At 37.8% G+C, this 24,096-nt stretch overlaps 1 protein-coding gene across 4 annotated transcripts in view; it reads right to left on the bottom strand.

Annotated features, from left to right (window-relative positions):
• Positions 1-24,083, bottom strand: part of UGGT1 (UDP-glucose glycoprotein glucosyltransferase 1) — a 42,514-nt gene extending 18,431 nt beyond the window's left edge. Inside the window, exons 1-25 of one of the 4 annotated variants that reach the window (XM_018083079.3) lie at positions 23,565-24,080; positions 22,769-22,904; positions 22,228-22,363; positions 20,356-20,438; positions 19,681-19,811; positions 18,748-18,860; positions 17,409-17,583; positions 16,040-16,136; positions 15,376-15,454; positions 15,073-15,173; positions 14,148-14,247; positions 12,999-13,059; positions 10,654-10,745; positions 9,865-10,015; positions 9,532-9,651; positions 8,722-8,807; positions 8,162-8,297; positions 7,125-7,256; positions 5,573-5,737; positions 5,263-5,383; positions 4,376-4,474; positions 2,994-3,017; positions 2,368-2,462; positions 1,518-1,724; positions 777-908 (exon numbers count right to left, since the gene is read on the bottom strand). In XM_018083079.3, coding sequence (XP_017938568.1) covers positions 777-908; positions 1,518-1,724; positions 2,368-2,462; positions 2,994-3,017; positions 4,376-4,474; positions 5,263-5,383; positions 5,573-5,737; positions 7,125-7,256; positions 8,162-8,297; positions 8,722-8,807; positions 9,532-9,651; positions 9,865-10,015; positions 10,654-10,745; positions 12,999-13,059; positions 14,148-14,247; positions 15,073-15,173; positions 15,376-15,454; positions 16,040-16,136; positions 17,409-17,583; positions 18,748-18,860; positions 19,681-19,811; positions 20,356-20,438; positions 22,228-22,352 — 2,625 coding nt within the window. In that variant the 5' untranslated portion in view covers positions 22,353-22,363; positions 22,769-22,904; positions 23,565-24,080. Of the gene's footprint in view, positions 1-776; positions 909-1,517; positions 1,725-2,367; positions 2,463-2,993; positions 3,018-4,375; positions 4,475-5,262; positions 5,384-5,572; positions 5,738-7,124; positions 7,257-8,161; positions 8,298-8,721; positions 8,808-9,531; positions 9,652-9,864; positions 10,016-10,653; positions 10,746-12,998; positions 13,060-14,147; positions 14,248-15,072; positions 15,174-15,375; positions 15,455-16,039; positions 16,137-17,408; positions 17,584-18,747; positions 18,861-19,680; positions 19,812-20,355; positions 20,439-22,227; positions 22,364-22,768; positions 22,905-23,564 lie in introns of all 4 variants that reach the window. The other 3 variants (XM_018083083.3, XM_018083081.3, XM_018083080.3) reach the window with 3 other exon arrangements.
• Between the last annotated feature and the right edge of the window lie 13 nt (positions 24,084-24,096).

Here is a 24,096-nt window from a genome sequence, read left to right on the forward strand (position 1 = left end):
CTGTTCAGGCTAGTATTAATGTCAATGGCAGCAGAGTTTAACAGGTAAATCTAGCTATTTAGAGCCAGGAGTCCCAAACTAAGGCATAAAATGCATAATAAATTATATATGCAATACTACATCTGGAAGGGGCCAATTCCAGTAGTCTAGCAAGACTCCAGCAAATCTCTCTCCTCAAGCCTTCAGAAGCCTAAAAGCTACCTAGAAAACTCTTGCTGTTTTGCTAGTGAGAGAAATAGAATACCAAACTCACCACCTGAGACCTTTAACCCATTGAAGTATACAGTAACCACTTGGACCAGCATGGTTTTTTCCTAACTAGGAAGCAGATGACAAAAGAAAACACAATGCTGTACATAGTTGGGTTTCATTATTTGCAGTGAAATACTATTGTAATATCATTTATCTAATCTAAGATAAACTATCATAAAAAGAGCTGGTGACAGAGATCAAGGCACCGTAGTCAGGGCATTTTGTCCAGTGAACTGAAGCAGCACAATCTTTCAAATTTACCAGCCTTTTCCACCCCTGGCCTCAATTCACTGCCAGCATGAAAGGAACTCTTATTATTGAGAGATCTGAATTTGTACCAAACACCAACAACTAACTGCACACAGCACAAAGAAAAAGTCACACAGGTCTGAATAAATCCTAAAGGCTGCTGAGACTTGAAAAAGGCTGAGACTCCTGTGTCTGGTCCCTAGACTCTGCTGCTCAGGATCAGCTTCTCTCCCACATGTTCAGTCTCTCTTTTACTGTCTGCTGATTGATCTCACCCGTCCATTGCTGATCACAGCCCTCTGCCCCTTCTTCAGCTTTAGAACATCTCTGCAATACATTGCATGGGACAGAATAAAATCCACCTTGGGAGATTCAAAGGCTTCTTTGAAAATATTGGTATCCATACCCTGAAAGATAAGAATAATTGACATTGAAATAGGAGGAAATGCTGATTTCAGCACACTTTTTAAAATGCACCTTTTTGTTTATACTCAAGAACATCTTCATATTCTGCTAAAACTGATTCCTGCCCCCCTTTTCTTTGTGGTCTTAAGCCTAGTTTTTGCCTGTCACCTTCAAACATTATCCCAACTTCTACTGTGAAGGGTCACAGCTACTTAGACCACTTCCATTATTCTTAAGTGACTCTTGTCTAAAGTTTTTAAACATACTTAGAGAAATGTAATTTTTTCCTCAGCTTTTAAAAAAAAAAAATCCCTCTCTTAACCACTCAAGAAAAAACTGACTCACTTTAACGGATCCCTGAAGTCACATTTATTCTGACTTTTCAAAGTTACATAGCTTTGATGTGTGTGAGGATTTACTTTATGTTTCAATGGGCTGTTATATTTAGGTAAGTTTAGTTATCAGAGATTAAAAACACCAAGGCAGCAAACCCAGCAGTGTTACTCTCCATTGTTACTGCACCTTCTGCATATGAATATACTACACTAAAAAACTCACTGTAGGAGCAAGCAAAACACCTTATCCTTGCAAATGCCAACAGACATGCTTACCCCAACAGCAAATTCCAAGATGTCAGCTCCTGCCTCCAGTGCCTTCACAGTTTCTTCTTTTGCCATCTTGGTGATGAAGTTCTTGGCATTATTTGATGTTTGTGTCTGCAGAGCTGCCCATATGGCTTTAGCAACAACTGTATTCTGGCTGTTGGGATCTTCACTGGGATTATTAATCATGCTAATTCGAACATTATTGCTGGATTTCTGTGTTTAACAAAACAAGCATTGGGAAGGTTTTAGATTGCAGGTGGGGTTTAAATGAGAAGAATGCAGCTATTGTAATAACACTATAGCAAAAGCCTTGCATTTCTTAACCAGAAAATCAGCTTCTAAATTGGGTAAGTAACAGCACAAGGTTAAAACTATGAACTAATTTAACATCAAGTATTTAGCTTATGTATAGGCACCAGTGTGACAGGAATCTTCTAGATAATCCTGTGCTACATAGGAGATCTAGGACCACCACTCAGAGTCTGGCAAACCAGTGATTTAGCAGTTAGCTGTGTGCTTTTATGACTCAGTTATCTTCTCAAAAGAAATGAGACAGAGCAGAGAGCAATGCTTATGCTCATCTCCAAACCAAAACACAGACATTTCATTCAACACCATGGGCTTAAAAGAACATCTTTATTGTATTAGCATAGTGTCAAGAGGGAATTCTGTCCTAACACAAGATCAGCGATGTTTCAGCCCCTACAAAAAAGATGAGGCTGAAAACTGGAGACCCAGCAGAGAAAACCAGATTCCCCAGGTCACACCATGGGAAGAAGCACAACTTGTGTTTTTGAAGATACTACCAAGTGCTTTGTTAGCACTGCTAACCCATTCCAATGAAAACATTACCTACCTGATGTTTAATGGCATCATACAACAATTGCCTCCCTGAAGGTTTGTCAAAATCACCAACAATCCAAAAAGTAACTGGTCTAACAAAGGAATCATCTGCAATTACAGAAAAAAAAATGGTAGGAGAAATTGGAGGGTGGAGGGAAGGAAAGCTTCTGTTTTTCATCATTTGGAGGTAAACTATGATGCACATGCAAAGAATTCAAAAAGAGTAAAATTCCATAGAAAAGTTATGGATGAAGCTAAGCTATGAAGCCTGGCAAGACAAGAGTAATAGTACTGATATATTAGTTTTCATTAGATCATTCGAAAAACCCACATGGGTCAGCATGCATCACTCTTCCTAAGTTGGATTCTTTTAGTGGTTTTGTTTGTTTGCTGCCTTTTTAATTATAAATTATAAAGAAACCTATAAATAACTTGCAGATTCCAACTAGGGTACAGACCTACCACATCTTTGCACTGAAGATGTTAGTTTAAAAATCAGTTTTGTATAGAGACAAAAGTGCTGGAGCAAACATGCATTTCAAAAGCAGCTTGCTTCATTCCCTGATGGTTCTAAAGCCAGAGTTAAAAAGGAAGCAAAAATTCCCAGAACAACATATGAAATGCCAAAGCATGAGTTACCATAGATCTCCTTGGAAGACATTCCTGGTCAAAAAGCAGAAAGGAAAGAGGGAAAGGAGAGAGACATTAATAATTTTATAATAATCTCTATGTGTATCAAGAAGCTGCAGTAGTGTACTGGGCATAGATGAATCACTGCAGTTCAAATCCAACAAGCAACAAGTTTGTGCTGATTTTACTAGAATAAAGCTTTGACTTTTTCTTCCCCTCAGATAGATGGATGTTATATTTTCATGCTACAGCATTAGTTATACTACATATTACCAGTTTCATATGGTTGGGTGAGGGTATCATTCTGAAGACCATTTTGAAACACTGCCATACCATCGTGACTTGGATGTGACCCTTTATCTTCCCTGTTTAAAAATCAGCATGGCAGTGCTTTATCAGAGCTGGTGCTGAGCCAGCAATACTTATAACTTCCCTATTATTTTAGAAAATAAATGTGCTACAGCATTACTGTAATCAGGTAGTAGCTATTAAATATCCTAAGTGATAGAAAAGGCAGTGACCCAAAAATGTCAAGCCATGAAATTGCAAACTAATGTACTTTCAAATGAGCATGCAGAGGTGTAGGTCTAATTAATGCTCTACAAAGGCAAAACAAGAAACTTGTTCAGATCCAAGTGACTGAACATGAACCAAGGGCAAACACGAGACAGAAAGAACAATGGGAACATTTCAGGTAGTGCACACAGGTGACAGTGGCTGGAGATAGTACAGGGGAAACCTGAGAGAGTCAGGAACAACAGGAATTGAGTCAAATGACAGCAGCTTATTTCTGTTACCTAACTGAAATGGATATAGGAAAGGCCTGTAAGCCTGATTAGGCTCTGTATCATATCTGTGCATGCATTTCCTACACTGAAAGGTACAGCTGAGTGTTAACACTGATGGGGGACTTTATGTGTAACTGTGACAATACTGTCTTGAAAAAGCAGTTCATACACTGGGGCAATAAAAACAGCACCGAACACATTAGGTGCTGTCCTATATAATGGGCAGTAACAATTACCTTCTGAATCCATGTAACTTTTAGGAATTTTGAATTATGAGACAGAGAGCTAGAACCCCTTTTATATTTTTCTAGTCATTGTCACTGCAGGATCAGAGCTTACACTGCTGCATTTCTGCAGGTACAGCGAGAGCAGGTTGGGTGGGACTTCATTTTTCAGTAAAAAGTTGGGCTGGGTTTAAAGAGGGGAACATTCTTGTTCCATGCAGATGTCATGTCTTATAAAAGAAATAAAATCTTTCTTTTTAACATTTAGATTGCACCACTACCCACAGGCCTGACCAAGGCTCCGAGCGTGTGTTGAGAACTGTACAGATGCTTAGAAACACACATAAGATTTGGGTTCATAATCCACTGCAGATGTTACCTTTCTTTGTTAAGTAGGTCATGCTGTTTGCAACAGCAGCTGTCTTATCTTTAGACTCCAACATGGTAAATCGAGCAAAGTCATCCACAAAAAAGTTATCTGAGGAAGAGAACAAGTATAAGATGCCAAAGCAACTAGTCCACTTAAAATGAAAGAAAAATCACTACTATTACCAGAACATTAAGAACACATCCCTTTTCGCTCCTTGTAATACTGCTTTTTATGTCTATTAATACACAGGCTGAGAAATGTATTTTGTTGTCTCACAAGTTACTTTAACAACTGCATTGCACATTGGATAGGCAGAAGTCAGTCAAAAGAATTGTCCAAGTCTCACTTAGTTGATGCTAATATATGTAAATAATATATACTTAAAAATCCCCTGTGTTACTATTTTTTCAAGCAACTCAAAAAAGGCAGTTGTACTGTCATTAAAATGTCACTGCACTGGCTGTTCAAACATCTAGCCATGGAAAGTTCTGCTAAATCTGAAGTAATTCCAGAAATGACTGTTAACCCCTGCTCAAAAGAAGGTCAGAACTAAGAAACAAGCTGCTGTATAAAACAGAATGCATCATAAAACATTGTGCATTATGCAGTCATATAAAACATGCATTATACGACTGTTCTTGGCTTTTCCCAGCACTACTAATTTCTCAAGTTTATGAGTCATATTCCCCCAAAGGTTTGTATAAAATCAAAACAAATTCCTATTTTGAAAAGATGTAAACATTAATGTTGCTGTTGTACATAACATCTCCCCTGAACCACAGCTGGAGCATCACTTGGGGTGGTGTTAGTGATTTGCCACTAGAGCTTTCCATTGAGACAGCAAAAGTCTTTGACTCAGATACTTCAGGTTTAATGCAATTAAAAGCATCTCTTACTCATTCCTGTCAGATCTAGGTACTCTCTGTCAGATGTTAGGATTCTTGAGTTAATTCTTGGAACAACATTAGGCTGGTTCATGATATACTCAACCACATCTTGGTCATTAGATAGTTCACCCTGAAGGAAAGATGAAAGAAGCAAGATTCATTACTTCACATATATAATTGCCTTAGATAACTTAAAAAAAAAAAGCAGAAAGCAATGATGCAAGTTAAGTTTTCTTGTATATTATGTATTTAGGGACTTGTGAATCAGTTTTTCCAAATCGAATTTCTCTCTAAAGCCACAGCTGAACTCAGCACCTACCAGGTACACAGCTCGCTGGAAGATGCTGGTGGTTTCCAGGATTTTGTGCATTGTCATGGTTTCCAGGTCATCAGGATCCAGCTGATCTTTTTGAAAAGGCATTCCATTGAACAGCACAACAGGGAGAGGGCCTACACCTGTTTGCTCATAGTAACCTCTTGCTGCCTAAAGACAGGAAAAGAAACAGCTTTACCATGTCAGCCCACTGCCATGATGGTTCCTAACGAGCCACACAAGATCCACCAGTCTGTTCTACACACACCAAGAGATCCTTACAGCTTCTGTATGATATAGAGAACATTAATTTTACACAGTGCATAAGACTCTGTATTTTACATGCACGAGGTGTCCTTGACTTTCAAAGCAAAAAAAGTTACTTCATAACACAGAAATAAATGCAAAATACTCCCCAAGTTCATATTGTGAATTAATTCCAATGAGCACTTTCTGGTAATAGCAGAAAATGCACAACAGGAAATCTGACTTTGCCTGTGGAAGCAAATGCAATGCAAGCAGTGACAGCTGTAACACAAGACAGGGTAGAGAATTTTCTTATTTTTCTTAAGAATGGGTTTCTCAAACCTGTGAGAAAACATTTACTTGTGGAGCAGAGGGTTATTATGTCAAGACAAATTTCACCATTTCACAGTAACTATTGCAAAAGTCACTGTCACTGACACTCTGTTAGGGACAGAAGTCAATCAGGTTCTACTGATTAAAGGTTCTGGTTGAGGTCTCTCCTGTCATACAAAAATGTCTTACTTTTATGGATTTTCATTTCCTCAAAAGGGTTTTCTCTTCACTATCCGAAATAGTATCCATATCCATGGAATATGGAAAGCATGTGTGCATATGAGCCTTCATGTATAACCCTGACTGCATTCCTTACATGTAGGCAGCATCATGTGTGTTATGTAGCTACAGTATTTTCATTATTTGTTTTAGAATATGCAACAAAAACAGAAACATTCCCCTATAGAACCTCAAATAAAATCTGCTTCATCTCACATATAAGTGGTCCAATAGTGATTTGTTCTCCCAATCCTCTCCACACAGAAAAGCATCAGCCCTAAAAATAACTTCAAGAATTATTTGCAGAAGATTGTTGAATGCCTTGATATAGGAAAGGCATTTTGAATTCATCATCATGGCTTTAGCTCACACAGTATTCAAATACTGGTACAGAAACCCCACACCAATCCCTCCCAGCATTAAGCCTCTTGGTTTTCTCATGAGCCATTCCATTACCTTGATTTTTTCTAGCAATTTTAAACTCTACCGAAGTCTGTATTCCAGAATGAAAGTATGACTTAGGAGTTACATGGAAGTTACCTTGGTACTATACATATAGGTTCTAAAAAATATGCACTACATGGTATGTATTATGTATATTATATAAAGCTTGTGCTGAGCATAGAAGTCACTCAATGTGATAACAAAATAGTTACCTGCTTGGTAAGAGAACTGGATCAAGAAATTGTACGTAACTAGATTTTTAGAACGGTATTTAAGCAAAAAAGGTGGAAAAAAGCTCTATTTCATGAATTCTTACCTTTCTGTTTTGATCATAGGCAGAATCAATTCCCAGAATGCTGTTGACTTCAACATAAGGATACTGTTTCTCAAGAACACTAACCACGTGCTCCACTTTCAGCTGATCTCCTGTTTTTACTTTGTTGTATATCTGAAAGGGGAATACAAGTTTACAGCTGCAACCTTAAAGCCTCAGTCCTTATCAAGGTATGCTGTCACCTGTATTACAGTAGTTGTAATAAGTTATTAATAGCCAGATTGCAAAACATATATCCATATTTATTATCTGCAATAACAGCTCCTAAGCACTTGTAGCCATTCTAATTATCTTGCTATACCTCATAGTCATTGCAGTGAGATTGGAAGGAAGTAAATAAATATTTCTTTACATAATAACTTGCACCTTTAATTAGAAAAGGTATTTGAGGGGGAAAAGTAGTGCTTTGTGGAAAAAAGCCTCAAGTAAAGCATATCAGAGCCACCTTTCCCTTCAGAACTTGGGATATGCTTATAAACAATACAACAGACCTCACATGTAAAGTAGATAACTGTTTCCCTCTTCAAGGCACAAGATTTTACTTTGAGTTACAAATATATAACCCCCCCCCAAAAAAAAGAATAAAAGTCATTGTCTTTAAGTCACCTGCAATTTAATGCCCCAGCTTGCCAATTTGTACAAATGTCAAACCACAGGTGAAATGCATTTACCAGCACCTTTATTATCCTTTAATGTGACCAAAGTACACAGCTGTAACCGTTCTAACCAAATTATAATATTGAAGGGATGCAGCAGTTCAGAATTCCCTGACAGAATGACCAAAGGGACAGAATCAGAAAAACATGCAAAAGTGTTAAGTGTCATATTTAAACTTAGTCTTACTTGATAAAGTTAGGTCAGAAGCACTTTACAAAGACACGTGTATTGTGTGGTATTTGCAGAATACTAACCAAGTCAAAGAACAATTCCTTCCATTATTTACATATTAGCCCATTAAGATAATCTTACATACATGGAAAATATTGAAACATTAATTTCCCTTTTAAATTAATACTTACAGACATAACAGTCTGGAAAGCATAATTGTTGTCCATTTCTTGTGCCACATAATTGTATGTCCTAAGGAGGGCAACTCCAGGATCCTGAAGTCCATCAACATCCTCCGAGTCATTAACCACAAAGACTAGTCCTATCCTGCAATCAAACAGATCCCCAGACCATCAATTTATTACACTAATAAACAACCAACTTTTCATACAACTGTCAGCTACGACCATCATCTTAGACAAAGGCTTTATCTGGGATAGCCTGGTAAGAAGTTGATCAGAGGAGCCAGGAACCAAACTTAGGACATATAAACTGTAATATTCCATCAGAATCTTGCTTTTCATTTCTCTCTCATCCAAAAGTACTTAATTTAAATTTCTTTTGGACTGTAAAAGAAACTGAACTCTGTTTTGCTAACAGCAGAAGTTAAATTTAAAAAATATACACATACCTCCAATAGAAGGTATGTAACATTTCTGCAGTGTCCTAGCAATGAGAATTTTACAATTGCAAAAGTCACAAAAATAAAACTGATGTAAAAACCCCCCAAACATTAAAACACAGCAATTACCTCAGTGGGATGTGGTTACTGAAGAACATCTCTGCCACGTTCAGTAACTCTGCTGTGGTCTCTTGAGTAGGATCTACTATCAGCACCTGCACACAAATAGTAAGTGAAAAGTTTCCATTCCCTTAAGAAGTGAAGAAGGAGGTTTTGATCAGAGATTGCTTTATTCAGGTCTCAGGGCAGAACTCAGTCCAACTTTATACACTGCCAGGGAGATGAGGCCCACAGCTTGAGGTGGTTCAAGTCCCTGTTTGCCCCTAACCAGAGTTCTTTTTTCTATAGGACCACTCTGCCCCACTCTGCCAAGAATTACAGTGCAGAATTTATAAACTCCTTATTATATCTTACTTTAAGTAATTTACCTAGAGACTAAAAAGACACCCAGGAATAAGCTGAGGGCTGTTGATCATCTTTTGAAGTCTTGGCACATGACTGCACTGAAACAACTGAAACAACTAAAGTTCATCTGAATTCTGCTAAGAAGATGGTATTTAACAAATTTGAGGGATTTCATTAACAAACTTCAGGTGTTATCACAAAATGCACCAAATTCATACTCAACAGATGATAGTCTCCTCCACTGATGAAGCATATTTTGGCACATAGTAGATGCCAGAGATGCTCAGTAATCTCTGACTCTCAGTCATAACTTACTAGTACAAGTAGAATAAAACCTTTTAGGAAAGCATCCTATCTCAAGCTATTTGAGTGACAGGGAATCCAGCACACATGCGAGGCAAATTTCAAAAGCTAATGTCCCAGCTCTTGACAAAACAAAATGCACATTTCTTTTCTACTCAGTTTACCACTTACAAAGTTATGGAAGTTTTTTCTAATTTGTCTGATCACTCCTGGAAACGTGGGACGCAGCAGTTCTTGCACACTGGAAGGCCAGGAATTATACCGACTGTCAACTTCAAGATTGTTGATCCACTAAGAAAAAGCAAAGGCATTTAAATGATTGACACTCCTCCTGCTCGGGTCTGAGACTAAAATATCTGCAAATCATACGCTATGCTGAGAGCTGCATAAATAAGAAATTAAGCTTTTCAAAAAGAGCTAATTATATTTCTAACCCTATTTTCCTCTCTGTCTTCACTGCAGTTTCAGAGCTGCAAACCGAGCACTTCTGCCTAAAGCACGCACCGAAATGGCAGGGCTCCTGATGTCCACGGCATAGTCAGAGTCTGAGGGCTGGATGTTCAACTTCAGGACATTGTGCAGGGACAGACCCTCAATTCCCAAGCTGTGCAGGCCTTCCATGACACGGGCTTCGTTGCGGAGCACGTCAATCAAGCTGGGGGGAAAAGGAAAACGGGGCTGAAGTTTAAGGACACAGCAAATAATTTGATTTTATCCTAAGGGTTAACACGAAAGCTATAAAAAAGTCTGCCATGTCTGGGTTCTTATTTATCACCTGTTTCTAACTGTCCTAAGAAAATTGAGATAACTTTAACTTATTCAATGTCAACATTAAATCAGAATAACTAATGCACGATATACATACATAATTTCAATTTCACATTATTGAAACACATCTTGACAAAGATATGGGGTGGTTTTCAGATGAAAAATTTACAGTGATTTATACTTTGAGACTTGGTCTGCGATCTTCAGAATAAAACCTGTATGCTGACAGCCTTGGAGACCAAAATCTTGCTAGTCATAGCACAGATCAAAAGAACAGTACAAAGGTGACTTCCCATTTCAATCTTCAAGGGTATTCTAATTTTCACATTAGCTTTTTTGTTAGAAATGCACTTGAATGAGAGAAGGAACCTTTCCTTTTTACAGTACTTATCGATTAAACCTAATCTAGATATAGACTTTGTGAAGAAGGTTCAAAATTGGCTAAATAACTTCATAATTCACGCACAAGCAGGAGGAAAGCTTCTAAACAGGAAACAATTATTATGAAAAATAAAACATTCCTACCTAAATATGTCCTGAGTGTCTAAATCAATAAGTAGTCCATTGATGAACAGGGCAGAATCTCCTGGCTGCAAACCCAATGTTCCTTTGAAATACTGAAAGGAAGCAGGAGGCCATTACAAGAGTGCACTACACAGGAAATATTATTAGAGAGTTTGATGTGTCAAAACGTAGATTTTATCTCCCTTACTGCATTACAAATTGCATTACATTACTTCTCAACTGCAGTCTTTGCTGACTTTTTGCACACATCCATTACCAGAGGAAAACGCAGCTGAAGTCATTTAGTGCAGAGACATACAAATTGAAATTCTATTTGTTTCTTCCTACACAATTCAGTGGTGGATTGGAAAGTCCCGGAGAAGACTTTTTAATCATACTCAGATAAAATAATTAAAATGCTTGAGATAAATAATTAAATTCATTATTTTAGCTGACAACCCACAAAGCAGATGGTCAAATAGCATCCAGTTCCCTGTCTTAGCTCCTTAACTTGCAATTTTGGGCAGAAAATACTTAAACTGCTGGATTTTGCATGGTGCTCACTATTGGAACTAACTACTGTGTTTAAGGTACCAGTTAAGTCCTGACCTGGTGGATATGTCATCAGTGGAAAGCAGATGAGCTGTCTCAAAGCCAGGTAGCACACACATGGAAAAAATCTTTCTAGTATTTTGGTATTTCTTCCAAGTACCTCTGAGCAGTACCCCATTTTAATGAGTACTTGCCCCTGAATTGAGGCACCATCACAGAGAACAATATTGAATCGGGAGAGATGAAGGAAACTTCCCAACTCTAGCATGAGAAATTATGTTTACAAACTGAAAAAATTTCTTCCAATACCTCTCATCTTACAGTACCAGTTACACATCTCTACTAAGAAGAAATGTTAAGGTGAACAGGAGACACATAGTGACCAAAGCAAACCAAGGAATAGCAAAAGTACCATGTGAAGTACCAAGAGCAGGAAAGCAGCTTCTAATCAGAAAAAAATTACGTATTTTATTAAACAAATAAGGCTTCTAGAGAAAAGCTGAGTGTTAAATTGTATCTTTCTGTGGATAATTACATAGTAAACTCTAACACACTACTAGCAGTGAACTTAACTATCAAATAATATGCACACAAACTGAGTTGTGCAAAGAACAGCTCTAAAGGGCAGGGTTAGATGTAGCCAGATCTGGATCTAGTAGCCTAGGTATTCTCCGGGAAAAAAAGAATCCACAAAATCATGGGTTTACCTGTGAAGGAGTCTGATCTAACACATAACAAAAAAGCCACCAGGTAGCTTTACCTTGCACTTACATCCTATACTTTGTCCCTTCCAGAATCACACAGGACAGCAGTGTCAAACCCTATCCCTTCTTTTCTGATTTTATCATTACTGATCAACAAGGCATTTCTCTCTCAGAACAGGAATCTCAGGGGACTTGTAAGTAGATGTTGTGTAGCTTTGCATTTACTACTAGGCTTGCCAGACATCATTGGTTAGATTTTCAAACAATATGTGTGTACTTAACATACCTTGTCTTTTTCCTAATAAAACCTTTCAGTGAGACTGGAATGTGTGGATAGAGCAGCCCAGCTCATACAGCAAAAGCTGCTGTTTGGCTTTTTTGCACTGTTATCTTAGAGTTTTATTTTGCACTCTATCCAGACCCCATTACCTGGTGCACAAAATTCTGTACAAAAGCCTGTACAAAATCCCCAAGTGGCTCTTGGTTTTTTCAGTGCTTTGCTAATGCCAAGTATGCAACTTAGCTGTCAAAACACTGCTGCAAACACCAGAGCCTACTCAGTGTCCTTCAAAGGCCCCTCATGACCTGGGGGTTTTTATGATTCTGTTTCAAAGCACATGTAGAATTAGCTGGTGAATTTTATCCCTTCAGTAGTTTCACTCTCAAAGCACCAACACTGAAACGATTTCCTCCACACAGTATTAATCATTCTAAACCATGGCAGGTTTGAATTTATTCTGTGACTCTTCCTGGCAAACACTGATGAATACAGGTACCTAAGCATCATCTCAAATTGGGTAATGAGAACTAAATTTCTTCTGCATCCTTAAAACTGTAAGAAAATGCTTAATAGATCTGTCTTTCAAGCAATAGCTTTCTAACAAGTGTAGTATTTTTGTATTTGAGCAAACAAAGTAAATTATGTTCCTAATCCATGTTTAAAAATCCACCACTTCTCTTCTGAAATGCACACTACAAAGTCGTGTGTGAAAATACTGGTCGTTATCTTGAACAACACCTAAACTTTTAAACAGAATCATTATTTTCAAAGCTTGAATTTCTATTAAAACAGAAGTGCAAAGTCACTATGTTACTTTCTGGAAGCATTACCTTTTGGTTCTCTTCAATTTCTGCTCTGAGTTCTGAAGAAACAACTGTTTTTGTTATGGCTCTACAAAAATAAAAAAAATAAAAACATCGTGCTGTGAATCATCATTCTGTGTACCTACTTTTCCTACTTTTTGTACTTTACATGTTAACATAATTAACCCTCTAACATAAAGAGCTGCAATCAGAAGCACTGGCACTTTGTGATACTATTGAACAGTAGGATGCACATTTTTCTCACAGCATACAATTCAGCAGCACAAAAATGTTAACCACATGCCACCTCAGTGTCTAATTTCACATTAACCACAATAGAAGTGAGCAGCTGCCAGAAAGGTAGAGGTGGAGGCTGGCAAATAGGGGGATTTCACACAAAATAGGGGGATTTCACTCCACATGGCAGGTTCCAATTCCTTTCCTTACTTTGGATCTAGTGATTGCATCATCACAGAATGGGCAAGTACAGCCCACAGATCAGACTAAAAACCCAGTAAGAGTGCAATGCCTGCCTTAAGAAGATCTAAATAGCACCTTAACATTAGTTAGGGGGAAATAAGACCAGTTGCTTCTTATTCTCATCTCGGGTGTATCTCCACCTATGCAAAAATGAAAAGCCCCTGTAATATCAATCTCACAATCCAGGCCATGGAATTTATCAAGAGATATTTCTAGACTGGTTGGGCAGACCAGATTATGACTGAATTTTTTGATATTGATTTGAATACGCCAAAGACAGTCACTAACAAAGTGCAAAACCCAGCAGATTTGCACATCTCTGACATGAGACTGTTTGACAAAGAGGATCCCAGAAAAGCAGGATCCTGTGAATGGATAAACATTAAGGCCACCAAACAGAAAACACAGCCAATAAATTCTTGAGGACTTGATGCAATAGGTTCAGAAACATTTCACAGCAAAAGAGCTCAGGCAATTCTGACAAATTTTCCACCAGTCCACATCAGCTGCCATGCAAAATAAACACTTTAAGATCCTCTTTGTAACTGTAGGCTGAAGAACTGCATAAACATTCCCCAGTGTTTGCCTCCAGCTAAATGAAACTCAGATATTAACCCAACCAATGCTGCCTGTCTCAGGTTCTGCTCAGAAAAAAAAGAGTGAGAAAACTTCCTAGAACTCATAATTAAAAGTTACCTGGCCTTTGTAGGAAAGTTCTGACTGAGATCTTTCATGACCATGAGAGCATCCACGGGGGGAGCAGTCAAAATGCGAGCAGCAGTTTGAAAACTCAAATCTTAGAAGTAAAAAAAAAAATAGAAGTCAAGAACTCAAAACAGAAAACAAGGCAATGCAGAGGCATCATAACTTCAGCTTTCAACTTTTTTGCATGCTACCTAAGAAAATTGATTTTCTATCTGCACCTGTAGATACCTTTTTTTAAAATCATCTTTTTTGTATTCAACCTCTATCTGTTGCCTTGAAATAAGTAACCCTTCCAAACTGAACCAGTGCATGCTGCCTACAGGTTGCTTCAATGAGTCCAGACCAGCACTCTTTTTTCTTTGCTGAGGTGGGAGAATCTGCCCTTCCATTCAATATAGGTACATTCCCTTTGGCTACCATTTATGTTCAGCCTTTCAAATTACTCTTTTTGAGAGGATGAAGAGTCTTTCCACAGGCCTCTACAGATGTTTTCTGGGGAAAGAGCCCAGAGGTGCATGCAGGTGATTTTGAAAGACAGTTTTCCTCTGGTCTTGAGAAATCTCAGCTTTGTACACCAAGAATGTGACCATGGAAAGAAATTTTAATTCCTTTTCTGTCCTGCATTTAGTGGACCATACAAGCAGCCAGTCTCAGAGCAAGTGGTTCACTGCACTTCACAATATAGAAAGCAATCCTTGTGTCACAAGTCCTGTGAAACAATCTTTCTAAAAGCTATTTCAACAGGACTCTACAAAAAAAAAGGCACTTTAAAAAAAATCCATTATTTTCCAGTGCAAGAATTTACAGTCAAACTCTGTCAATTGTACCCCCAGCAACCTCGATTGTGCAGAACACGAGAAGATATATTTACACTGAATTTTTGTAGACCAATACTGAAAGCCTTCATCCAGGTTACCTTGTAGCTGCCACACTTTCAAAGGTGCCATTTCATTGGTACTTTCCACGAGGTGTTTTCTGAGCTCCTTCAACTCTTCTGTCAAGTCAGGATACAGCTGCCTAAAAGGGTACAAGGGTCAAACAACTCCTGTGGTTTCCTGTAAGCAAGTCTACAGCTAATTCAAAGAAACTCCCATATGGAAAGATGCTGCTAAACACACGTGGGTAACTCAGACATGTAAAAAATAATAACAAAGCAAAAGATCAGCACCTCTGCAACAAGAGTTTTAAGAAAGACCAACCACTTACAACTGAGTTTTACCTTAGTTTTCCAAACAGAAATCCTTGCACTTCATCAATAGGGTCATTTTCATCTATGACTGTGGCATTCACCTCTGTGCCTATAAACACACAGAGAACACCACTAGCACCAAGCTACTCAGAAACAGAAAAGCAGGAGAATCTGAGGGTTTATGGGCACAAGTAAATAAAAAGTATACACACATATTACTCTATCAAAGTAGTTTTGGCAGGTGCATGAGAGTTTGCAAAACACAGATCAGTGCTCTAAAAGCAACAAAAGCAAAATAACATGCAGAATTCTCAGCTTTGTCTTCCCCAAAAAAACCAAGAACGGAAAAGACATTCTGATCTAAGGATGGGTAAGTTAATACAAATTAAGGTAGAGAAACTGTTTTACACCAGCAGAGAATGGCTGGCTCTCTGGTAAAATATTAGTTGCATTAACAGTGCTATTACTAAGATCTAGCCCAGATCCATGACTCCATTGTGCCCAGCATTTCACAAAGATAGAGGACAAGTGCCAAGGCAAAGGTATGCCCAATAGGGAACATGCTCCCAAAAGTAATTTTGGAGCTAAGGAAAGAATTCAATTCAAACAAACAGTCATTCAGAGTAAAATAAATATAAAATTATCTTTGCAAAATTAAAATGTTCACATTAAAGTACTTGAAACAGTAATTCACCTTTCACCTGTGTATCATCCTTGGCCTTATATTCTGTACTTTTAATAGCCAGTTCTACACCATAGCCAGAGAGGTAGACTTTTTCTTTGCTGGGATTCTGGAAGGAAAAGCAATTAAAAAACAGTATATTACCACTCTTTGTTTTGATGTACAGATTAAAAGCTGCCACTTCCCAAAGCTAGGAAATCTCAAGCTGGTACACATTTCAGACATAACTGGTAACGAGAAACAAACACAGTGATTCTGTGATTCTGCAGTAACATACTCTAATAATTATATTTCCTATTGTATTTCAAACAGTTTTTGAAGTTCAGCAAGCATGAATTATTCCTATGAACCAAAAACCATCAAAAACCACAAAGAGGAACACAAAACAACGTTTTCAGGATACAGTGTGTGAGTCAAGTAGAGCTGGATACATTCCTGTCACCAAATCAGATAGAAGGGGGAAAGGAACTTCAGCTGGGAGGTTCAAAAACGAACATTCACTGAAGAGTTATCACGGACAATTACAAAAAATAAAACTATGAGTAAGAAGAGATACATAATTAGGTCTGACTAATGAGAAAAATATGATCACTTGTTAAAGCATTTTGAAGTATACAGGACTCACAACAGTACCAAGATCTCACGTGTAATACACTTAATTTTGAATATACTGATAAACAAATTCCTTTTATAAAAGGAATGTGGTGTATCCAACGTATTACTTTATTTGATTAAAAGTGCAAGTAATGCTAAAAGGGAACCAGCCAATGCTTTTTTTTTTTTTTTGCATTCAAGCCCTGGCTGCTACATTGCAGATTTGGGTAACATTTAGTAATACTCAGGAAACAAGTCAAATAACCAGTTTCTCAGAGCTTTTAAAATGTTGTTTTAAGCACTAATCCAGTGGCCACGAGCAATTTAGTGGAGGAAGATGGAAACCAGGATAAATTGCACGAGGAATGGTGAGTGGTTCTGTAACAAAACTGCTACAGAAATCTTACTGTTAATCCTTGCTTTGCCTATCAAATAAATAAGTGGTCTGATTATGACAGATCCGCTGTTTCCTATGATCTAATATAAGTAGAGAAACTTTTTTCTTACATTAAAGTCCCTAATTAATCGAGTTTAATTCTGGATGTGTGAAATCAAATTATGCTCTCACTTAAACAATCAGGAGATTTAAATTTATAGCTGTATTCATCAGCTATACGCAATAAGAAATAGAACTTTGAGTATTCCAAATAAATATTCCAAAACAAATGCAGCAGCACATGAAGTCAAGTTAAAGGGAACAAACTTGGGCCAGTTTTCTTTTTTAAAACCCGGGGTAGTTACTCTTTCAAATTCAAATACCTGAGTTACAGTGCACAGATATACTTACAGCAATGTAGTGTCTGAGGACATAGGTGATTTCTCCTGCCTCAGCCTTTGAAACAAGCCTCCTGTGGTGTCTGTAGAACTCCTCTGAGCCAATCTCAGCATAAAAGATGACAACAGGACTTTCAGGGTTTGATGCTGGGTACTTGTGGTCCCCCTTGAACAAAAATGGCTTTGGCCTAAGAGGAAACATTGAAGATTGCCACAGTGTGATTCACAGTATTTCCTCACTCAGTGCAAGAGATGGACTTTTTTTTTTTTTTCCCATTTAATCACTGTTCCTGTTCTCACTGAATACATGTGTCAAGCTATTCCCACATATTATCAAGGTTGGCAACACCTGTTGCACGTTGATAATGCTTTGTTAAAACTGAACATATGAAAACAAAACAAGTAACTAAGAGCTATTTTGAATCTAATATTACTCTTATTTTAAAAATGAACCATTTCCCTTAAATTTCCAATTAACTTTCTCCCCTTCCCCTCATGATTCATAAATTCTGTATAACAAACTAAAAAAGCTGATAGAACAAATATTCCAGGAACACAAATTCATTTGAACTTGTCTTAGTATACAAACAAGAAAGTGAATGAGGAGACTATTTTTAACTCCTGTCTTTATATTTTGTCTAAAATACAATTAAATATTTAAAATATTCCCAGTGAGTCGGAAAAATTGCATGTGAGCTACAGATGCCACATGTTTGCACATTGACAAAAAACTCCTTACTTACAAAAGCCCAAACTAGCAAGGTTACTATGAAAACAAACTGAAATTTAAGGGCTTGGCTTGGTTTTGGTTTGTTACTTTGTTTTATTTTCCAAAGAGGTATTATAGCTTCTTTTTGTTACTAGCAGTTACAATCAAGTTCTGTTCGCTCAGAGAAACCTGAATTTGAAATACATATTGTGTGGAAATGCTTTCCTTCATTAATGCTGGGTTAAAAATACTGTGAATGCTTCCAGCAATTCATGAAACCATCTGTTACACTAACTCTCACTTTATTATGCAGCCCAGCTCCTTCTATTCTCTCTGCATACTGAAGGCTTTACACTCTCCTGAGAATTCCTACTGTCCTTCAACAATTTCAAGCTGTTCCAAGATTTGTTTCCAATTTTTCCTGTGCACATTCCTCCTAGCAGAATATCCAAGAGTAAGGGATAAGAAAACAATCATTGCCATCTGGATTAATACAAAATAAGAGACTACCACTCCTTTGCAAGCAATTGACAGGATAAACCAACACTGAAGAAAGTAGAAACTACTGCTTTATTACAATGTCTCCACAGTAATAAGTCTAAATTTTAAAAGCTAATCCAGAGATAGGAAATTAGGCAAATACCTGTCTGAGGCTGCCCGTAAAAGGTCTCCAAGAGAGTCGAATTCACACGTCTTCTCCCCATGCACAACAAAAAACAGGGTACAGTCCTTTGGTGGAGGTTCATCTGCTGCTATCTGTATAAAATATTTGCAATAATGTAGGTTGAATAAGTGAAAAATGTAATAAAATTCACTTAGAACAAGTGAAAATTATAAAGGTGTAGCTGTGCAGCAATCAGTATTATTTGATTTCTTATATTCCAAACTAGTAGTTTTCCCATGTTTGTGACATAATTTAAATGCAAGGTGAAATTGCAAAACTGAGAGCTAAGCCTTAACTTATTTCCCAGTCTGTTATTATCAACTGTAATGTCAGTTCCAGGTACAGAAAGCAAGGCTTGCAATTGTAGGGGGTCTGGTTGAGGGATTTTTTGCATTACACATCACAAACCTCTGTGTTTGTTGAATATTAAACGACAAAATGACTCCAGATAAAAAAGGAAGATGTTTTACAGTATTACCTAAATAAAGCACATTCTAATGTGAGACAATTTGCACACAATAAAATGAACTTCCATTTATGAGTTGTAATCATTAGAGAGATATATTAATGGATTATTATCTTTAAGTGAGTACAACTGAACAACAGGAACAGCAGCAGCACCACAAGTACCAACAGAGCCTAAGGGATTTTCCTCATAAAAATCTCCACACAATTATTAGTGAAGCAAGCACAAAGATATGCAGACATGTCAAAATCCCAATTTGTTAATCTACTCCAGACAAATATTCAGCACCCCATGAAATTCATATATACATCTGCTCTGCAGCTCAGGTGTATGGAGCAGTCAGTCAGGTCAGGGGTTTTATACTCTCAAACATCTCCTTCACAGCTCGCTCCTGCTTCGGCCTTGGGCAAAGCTCTGCACATTATTTGAGCATTTCCTGTACTAACCTGTTGAAAAGCTTGAACAGTTGCAGAATAAGAGCGTAAAGACAAGGAAAATTTCAGCAAATTCTGCTGCAAAGGTGACAGGGTCTGGCAGGCTACTTTCAGCATTTCCTGGTAAGAAGAAGAATCACTACCTGCAAAGTCAAAGTAGAGCAGTTATTCTCCTATACCACATTCTCATTGAGGAGGGACCTTCCATCTCATGATTTATACAAACATGGGCTAACCAGTCCACAAAATTAATCTTAAACATGCACATGACTGTTCCTCCTCAATTTTCATTACTATCAGTTCTACAGATGGATGAGAGTGGACTTCAATACAGACTCATGAGAGTAAACTTAAATACATTCCTGAGGATGCAAACACAGGCTGGGGAGGAGGGAAACAGTTAAGAGCTCCCATTTAATTTCAGTTGAGAAGTAGTAACACAGAGAAAAGGCATTTACAATATTTTATTCTTCATGTTGAAAAAGAAACTGGCAAGCAAAATGTTTCAGACCCATCCACTACAGATTTTGTCAAAGGGATATCCAAAAGCCTTGAGCATATTGCAGCAAAAAATATTAATGAAATCAGCATTTTAAAAGTCAAACGAGGACTAACACAATGGAAGACAAAATGTTGTTTATTTTTCAACTCTCAGTCAGCATCAAAAAAAAGACTATGAAAACTTACCATCCTGTTCAGATGTCTTAATATTCTCACTGGCTTCCACAAAATTCCAGAATTTTTCTTGACCTTCTTCTGACAAAAATTCACTGAGTAAGAAGAGAAGTTAGCTAGATCTATGAATTTTCTCTCAAGTTACAAATGTAATACATTGTCAAACTTTAAGAAAGTTCGTTCCTAGCGTTTATTTACCTCTATCAGAAAACTGGGTTACCAGAGAAAGCAGTGCAGGAAAGCCAAAAACAAACACAACACACCTAAACAAATAAGAGTTGCAGACCAGGACACACACACAGTACATGAAACCACCCTGTAAGGCACCTACTGATCTCTCAAAGACCACTAACAGGCAGCAGTGCCCATCCTGGGACCTCTCCTCTCTAATGCATTTCTTTGCTAGCCCTCCTTTATGAGAAATATTCATTTTTGATTATTTTGCTGTAACAAACTGTAGATTACTGGAACTATCACCTTTGTTGGGATTTCTTGTTTGTTTCTTCGTAAATCAGCAGAAGGAGAAGTCACAGCTTTGTGAGTAGGTAGGTATACAATGTTAGACAGTAAAATTAATTCTCTAAACGTTGCTAACAACAAATACTGTATCATGTCTAAACATGTAACACGCTTGATGCTGTAACAGAAGGTTTGGAGCCCACTCACTGCCACAATGACCTGTGTGTTCTGCCCCAAGGTGGCAAGTGCTGCTTTAACACCTGGGTAACAAATTGCAGTGCTGGGCTAAGTACACTGAACAGCAGCAATGATTTTACACTGCAGTGCTGCATCATGCTGCAGTTCATCCCAGAACAATCCTACCTATCCCAAGTCTTTGAATACAGTGAATATTGTATTCAATGGATATTGTATGTAAATGTGCCTTTGGCATAACATTTTGATTTTTTACTTACTGTTTCACACTCTCTTAGGGTGAGCTTTTCCCCAACAAAGATCTCATGGTGTGAGAATATTTAAATCCTGGCATTAACACCTGTGCTTTTCATTTTACTGCTTAAGGAACTTTCAGTCTTAAGCTTCAACAAAGAAGGTTACAGAAAAGTAATTTCACCTAGGACACACTGGTCCTCTGACCCCAAGCCCTGCCCATATGAAGGAAACCCAGTGATGCCCAATTATTGTCATGTGAAGCAATCTACAGTAACACAGACAGCATTCCATATTTGGCAACACCCTTAAGTGACACAAAATTAAGCACACACACACACTCTTAAACAAAAAAAGTCCTATTTTGCATTGACATCTCCAAACTAAAATATAAAAAAATGAAATTATGGGGACTTCAAAAGTGCTAAGCAGACTGGCAGTGAAAAGACAGCATTTTGCTTTTTTTTTTTCATAGCATCTTTAGGGGGAAAAAAAGTACCATAGAAGAAATCTCCCCAGAGTGACTTGCACAACTCTTACCAAAGCAGTTGACTTTAATCACAGCTCACATGAACAAAGTTAAACTCTAGCTTTACTGAGCTAAACATACACAAGCAGCAGCACATATCAAAACCTACAATCAATGCTGAAGTAAAATACCTTTTGCTATAGAATCTTACAAGATCATGCTAAACCTCTCTAATCAGTGCCTTGAGTAAAACTTCATAAAGCAAAAAAATACAATGTAATTGTTTATGGTTATTAATGTTTGTTCTGATGCACAATGAAAGAATTTATCATGCAAAAAGAACTACTACTGTCTGCTTTAAAATCTCCTCCCATCTCCCTACACACAGCAGTGATCAGGTTCAACTGTTATTACTAACAATGAGTTAGTAATGACCAGAATCCAAGGTGCCACATAACAAAGAGAACACATTATTTTATCCTATAAGCATAATCTGATTTGTCAACAAAAAATCACAATGTACATACCTTGTTTCAAGGAGTAAAGGAGTTGAAGACCACTTCGTAGTTAGAGATGTTGTCACAGCTTTAGAATCTCCTTTTACAAGGGAAGAGCTGAAGCAGATTCCAAGAACTGCAATAAGTATTCCCATTTTATAGAAGCCTGAAAATGATGATGAAAAAAAGTTAGTTTTGCATTGTCTCTTTTTATAAATACAGAATCTCACATATCCAAATATATTAGGACATTTTAAGCTTCAGTGGCCCATTTAATGCAATACACCAATGAGATGATCATCATCTCACCTGGGCTTACAAAATCAGAAATACTGTGAAAACTTAAAGAGAGGTAAGGAATTTACAATCTGACTCCTGAGCTGCAATTAAATCTAAATCAATTCCAGCTTCCTCTGTGTTTATACTTTCAAATAAACTTGCTTCAGCTCTGGGACACCTATATACTACTTACTTTAGGAGGGGGTACTTCAAACTGAGTGAAAAACCAACCCACCATTCATTTCAGGGGAGGTAAAGTCACACCTTGCATTTCCAGCAGGCAAGTACTAACCAGTGTCAGATAAAGCAGGCAAGGATGAGGTTCCCCAGTCAGCCCTTTAGGTTCTGCTGGGCACAGTGGACTGCTTCTCTGAGGAATGAAGAAACAAGCATTTCCTGGATGCACTAAGCACCACCAATTTTAGAAGCTGAAAAATGAATGAAATAATGAAAACAGACTCAAATGATACATCTTACTGCGAGCAATAAGACAAAAAGAAAAAAAAAAGACCATTTATTTAGTGTTCTTCATGGGTACTTTCATGCCTTTGTGTTCTCTGAGCTGTACAGCAGAACACAGCTGAGTGGAATTTCCTTGCCCACAACTCTTACACTTACAGAAGACCTGAGTTCTCCTGTTGGTTTTTCATTAGTCTCCAAAACTTCACATTTTTTCCCCCTCTCTGACTAGACTATATTTTCTACACACCCAATATGCACTCAGATACTCTCTTGTTTCTTCATCGTTATTTTTCTGGATAACTCATTTTCCATTTTCCCCCTGCAAGTGAAAAAACATCCCACGCCAAACCCAGGTATATCACACCCACCAACCTGCCAGGATCTAACTCATGCTTCTTTTTCATGATGATTTCAATGTAAAAAACAGTGTTATATATCTGTAGCTCTAAGCTCTACCTGTATATACACACAGACAAAAAACCTGAATCCTGTTCCCTTTAAAAATTTACATTCCATAGCAATCACTCAGCCATTGTTCTTTTTCTCAGGATTAAACCAGAAATGCCTGCTGTGATATCCAAAGAGCTGCTTGCTCAGCTGCACTCAACGTTTGCTTTATGCCACACCTGGGAAGGAGGCAGGTGGCATCACGGAATGGTCAAAGCCATCACTCCCTGTGTGCAGAGGGGAAGTTCAGCCAATATTTGTGGAGTGAAACCTCGGCTTCCGCCAAGTGCAACAAAAAACCCACAGTTTGCAGTTCCTCCCAGAGTCGGGTCCTTCTTATTCACTGCAAATCATAAACACACAAATGAATATACTGAACTGTATTCTCACAACTAAAACTCCTGTGCTGCTCTCTAGTGCCTTCTTTCCCGTTCTGGGAAAGACTGTAATAAAAGCCTTTTTCTGTATGAAATAGGAAAGAAACCAAAGTACACATTTGTCTCCTGACACCTGTTCAGCCAACTGAAAACCTGCACATTAGAAGTTAATAACAGCCTTGAATAATGACAGCCATAAAACAAAGGAAAGGCCAAAATCTCGAAGAAAAATACACCATGAAAAAAGAGGTAAGAGGCACGGGAATGAACCGTGTGACACGAGGGGATCCAGCTGTGCTCTGTGCCGGGTGACAAAGCAAATCCCAACCCGAAT

This window comes from Manacus vitellinus, unplaced genomic scaffold (assembly GCF_001715985.3).
Source record: "Manacus vitellinus isolate BGI_N305 unplaced genomic scaffold, ASM171598v3 scaffold_60_pilon, whole genome shotgun sequence".
In the NCBI taxonomy this organism is placed as follows: Eukaryota; Metazoa; Chordata; class Aves; order Passeriformes; family Pipridae; genus Manacus; species Manacus vitellinus.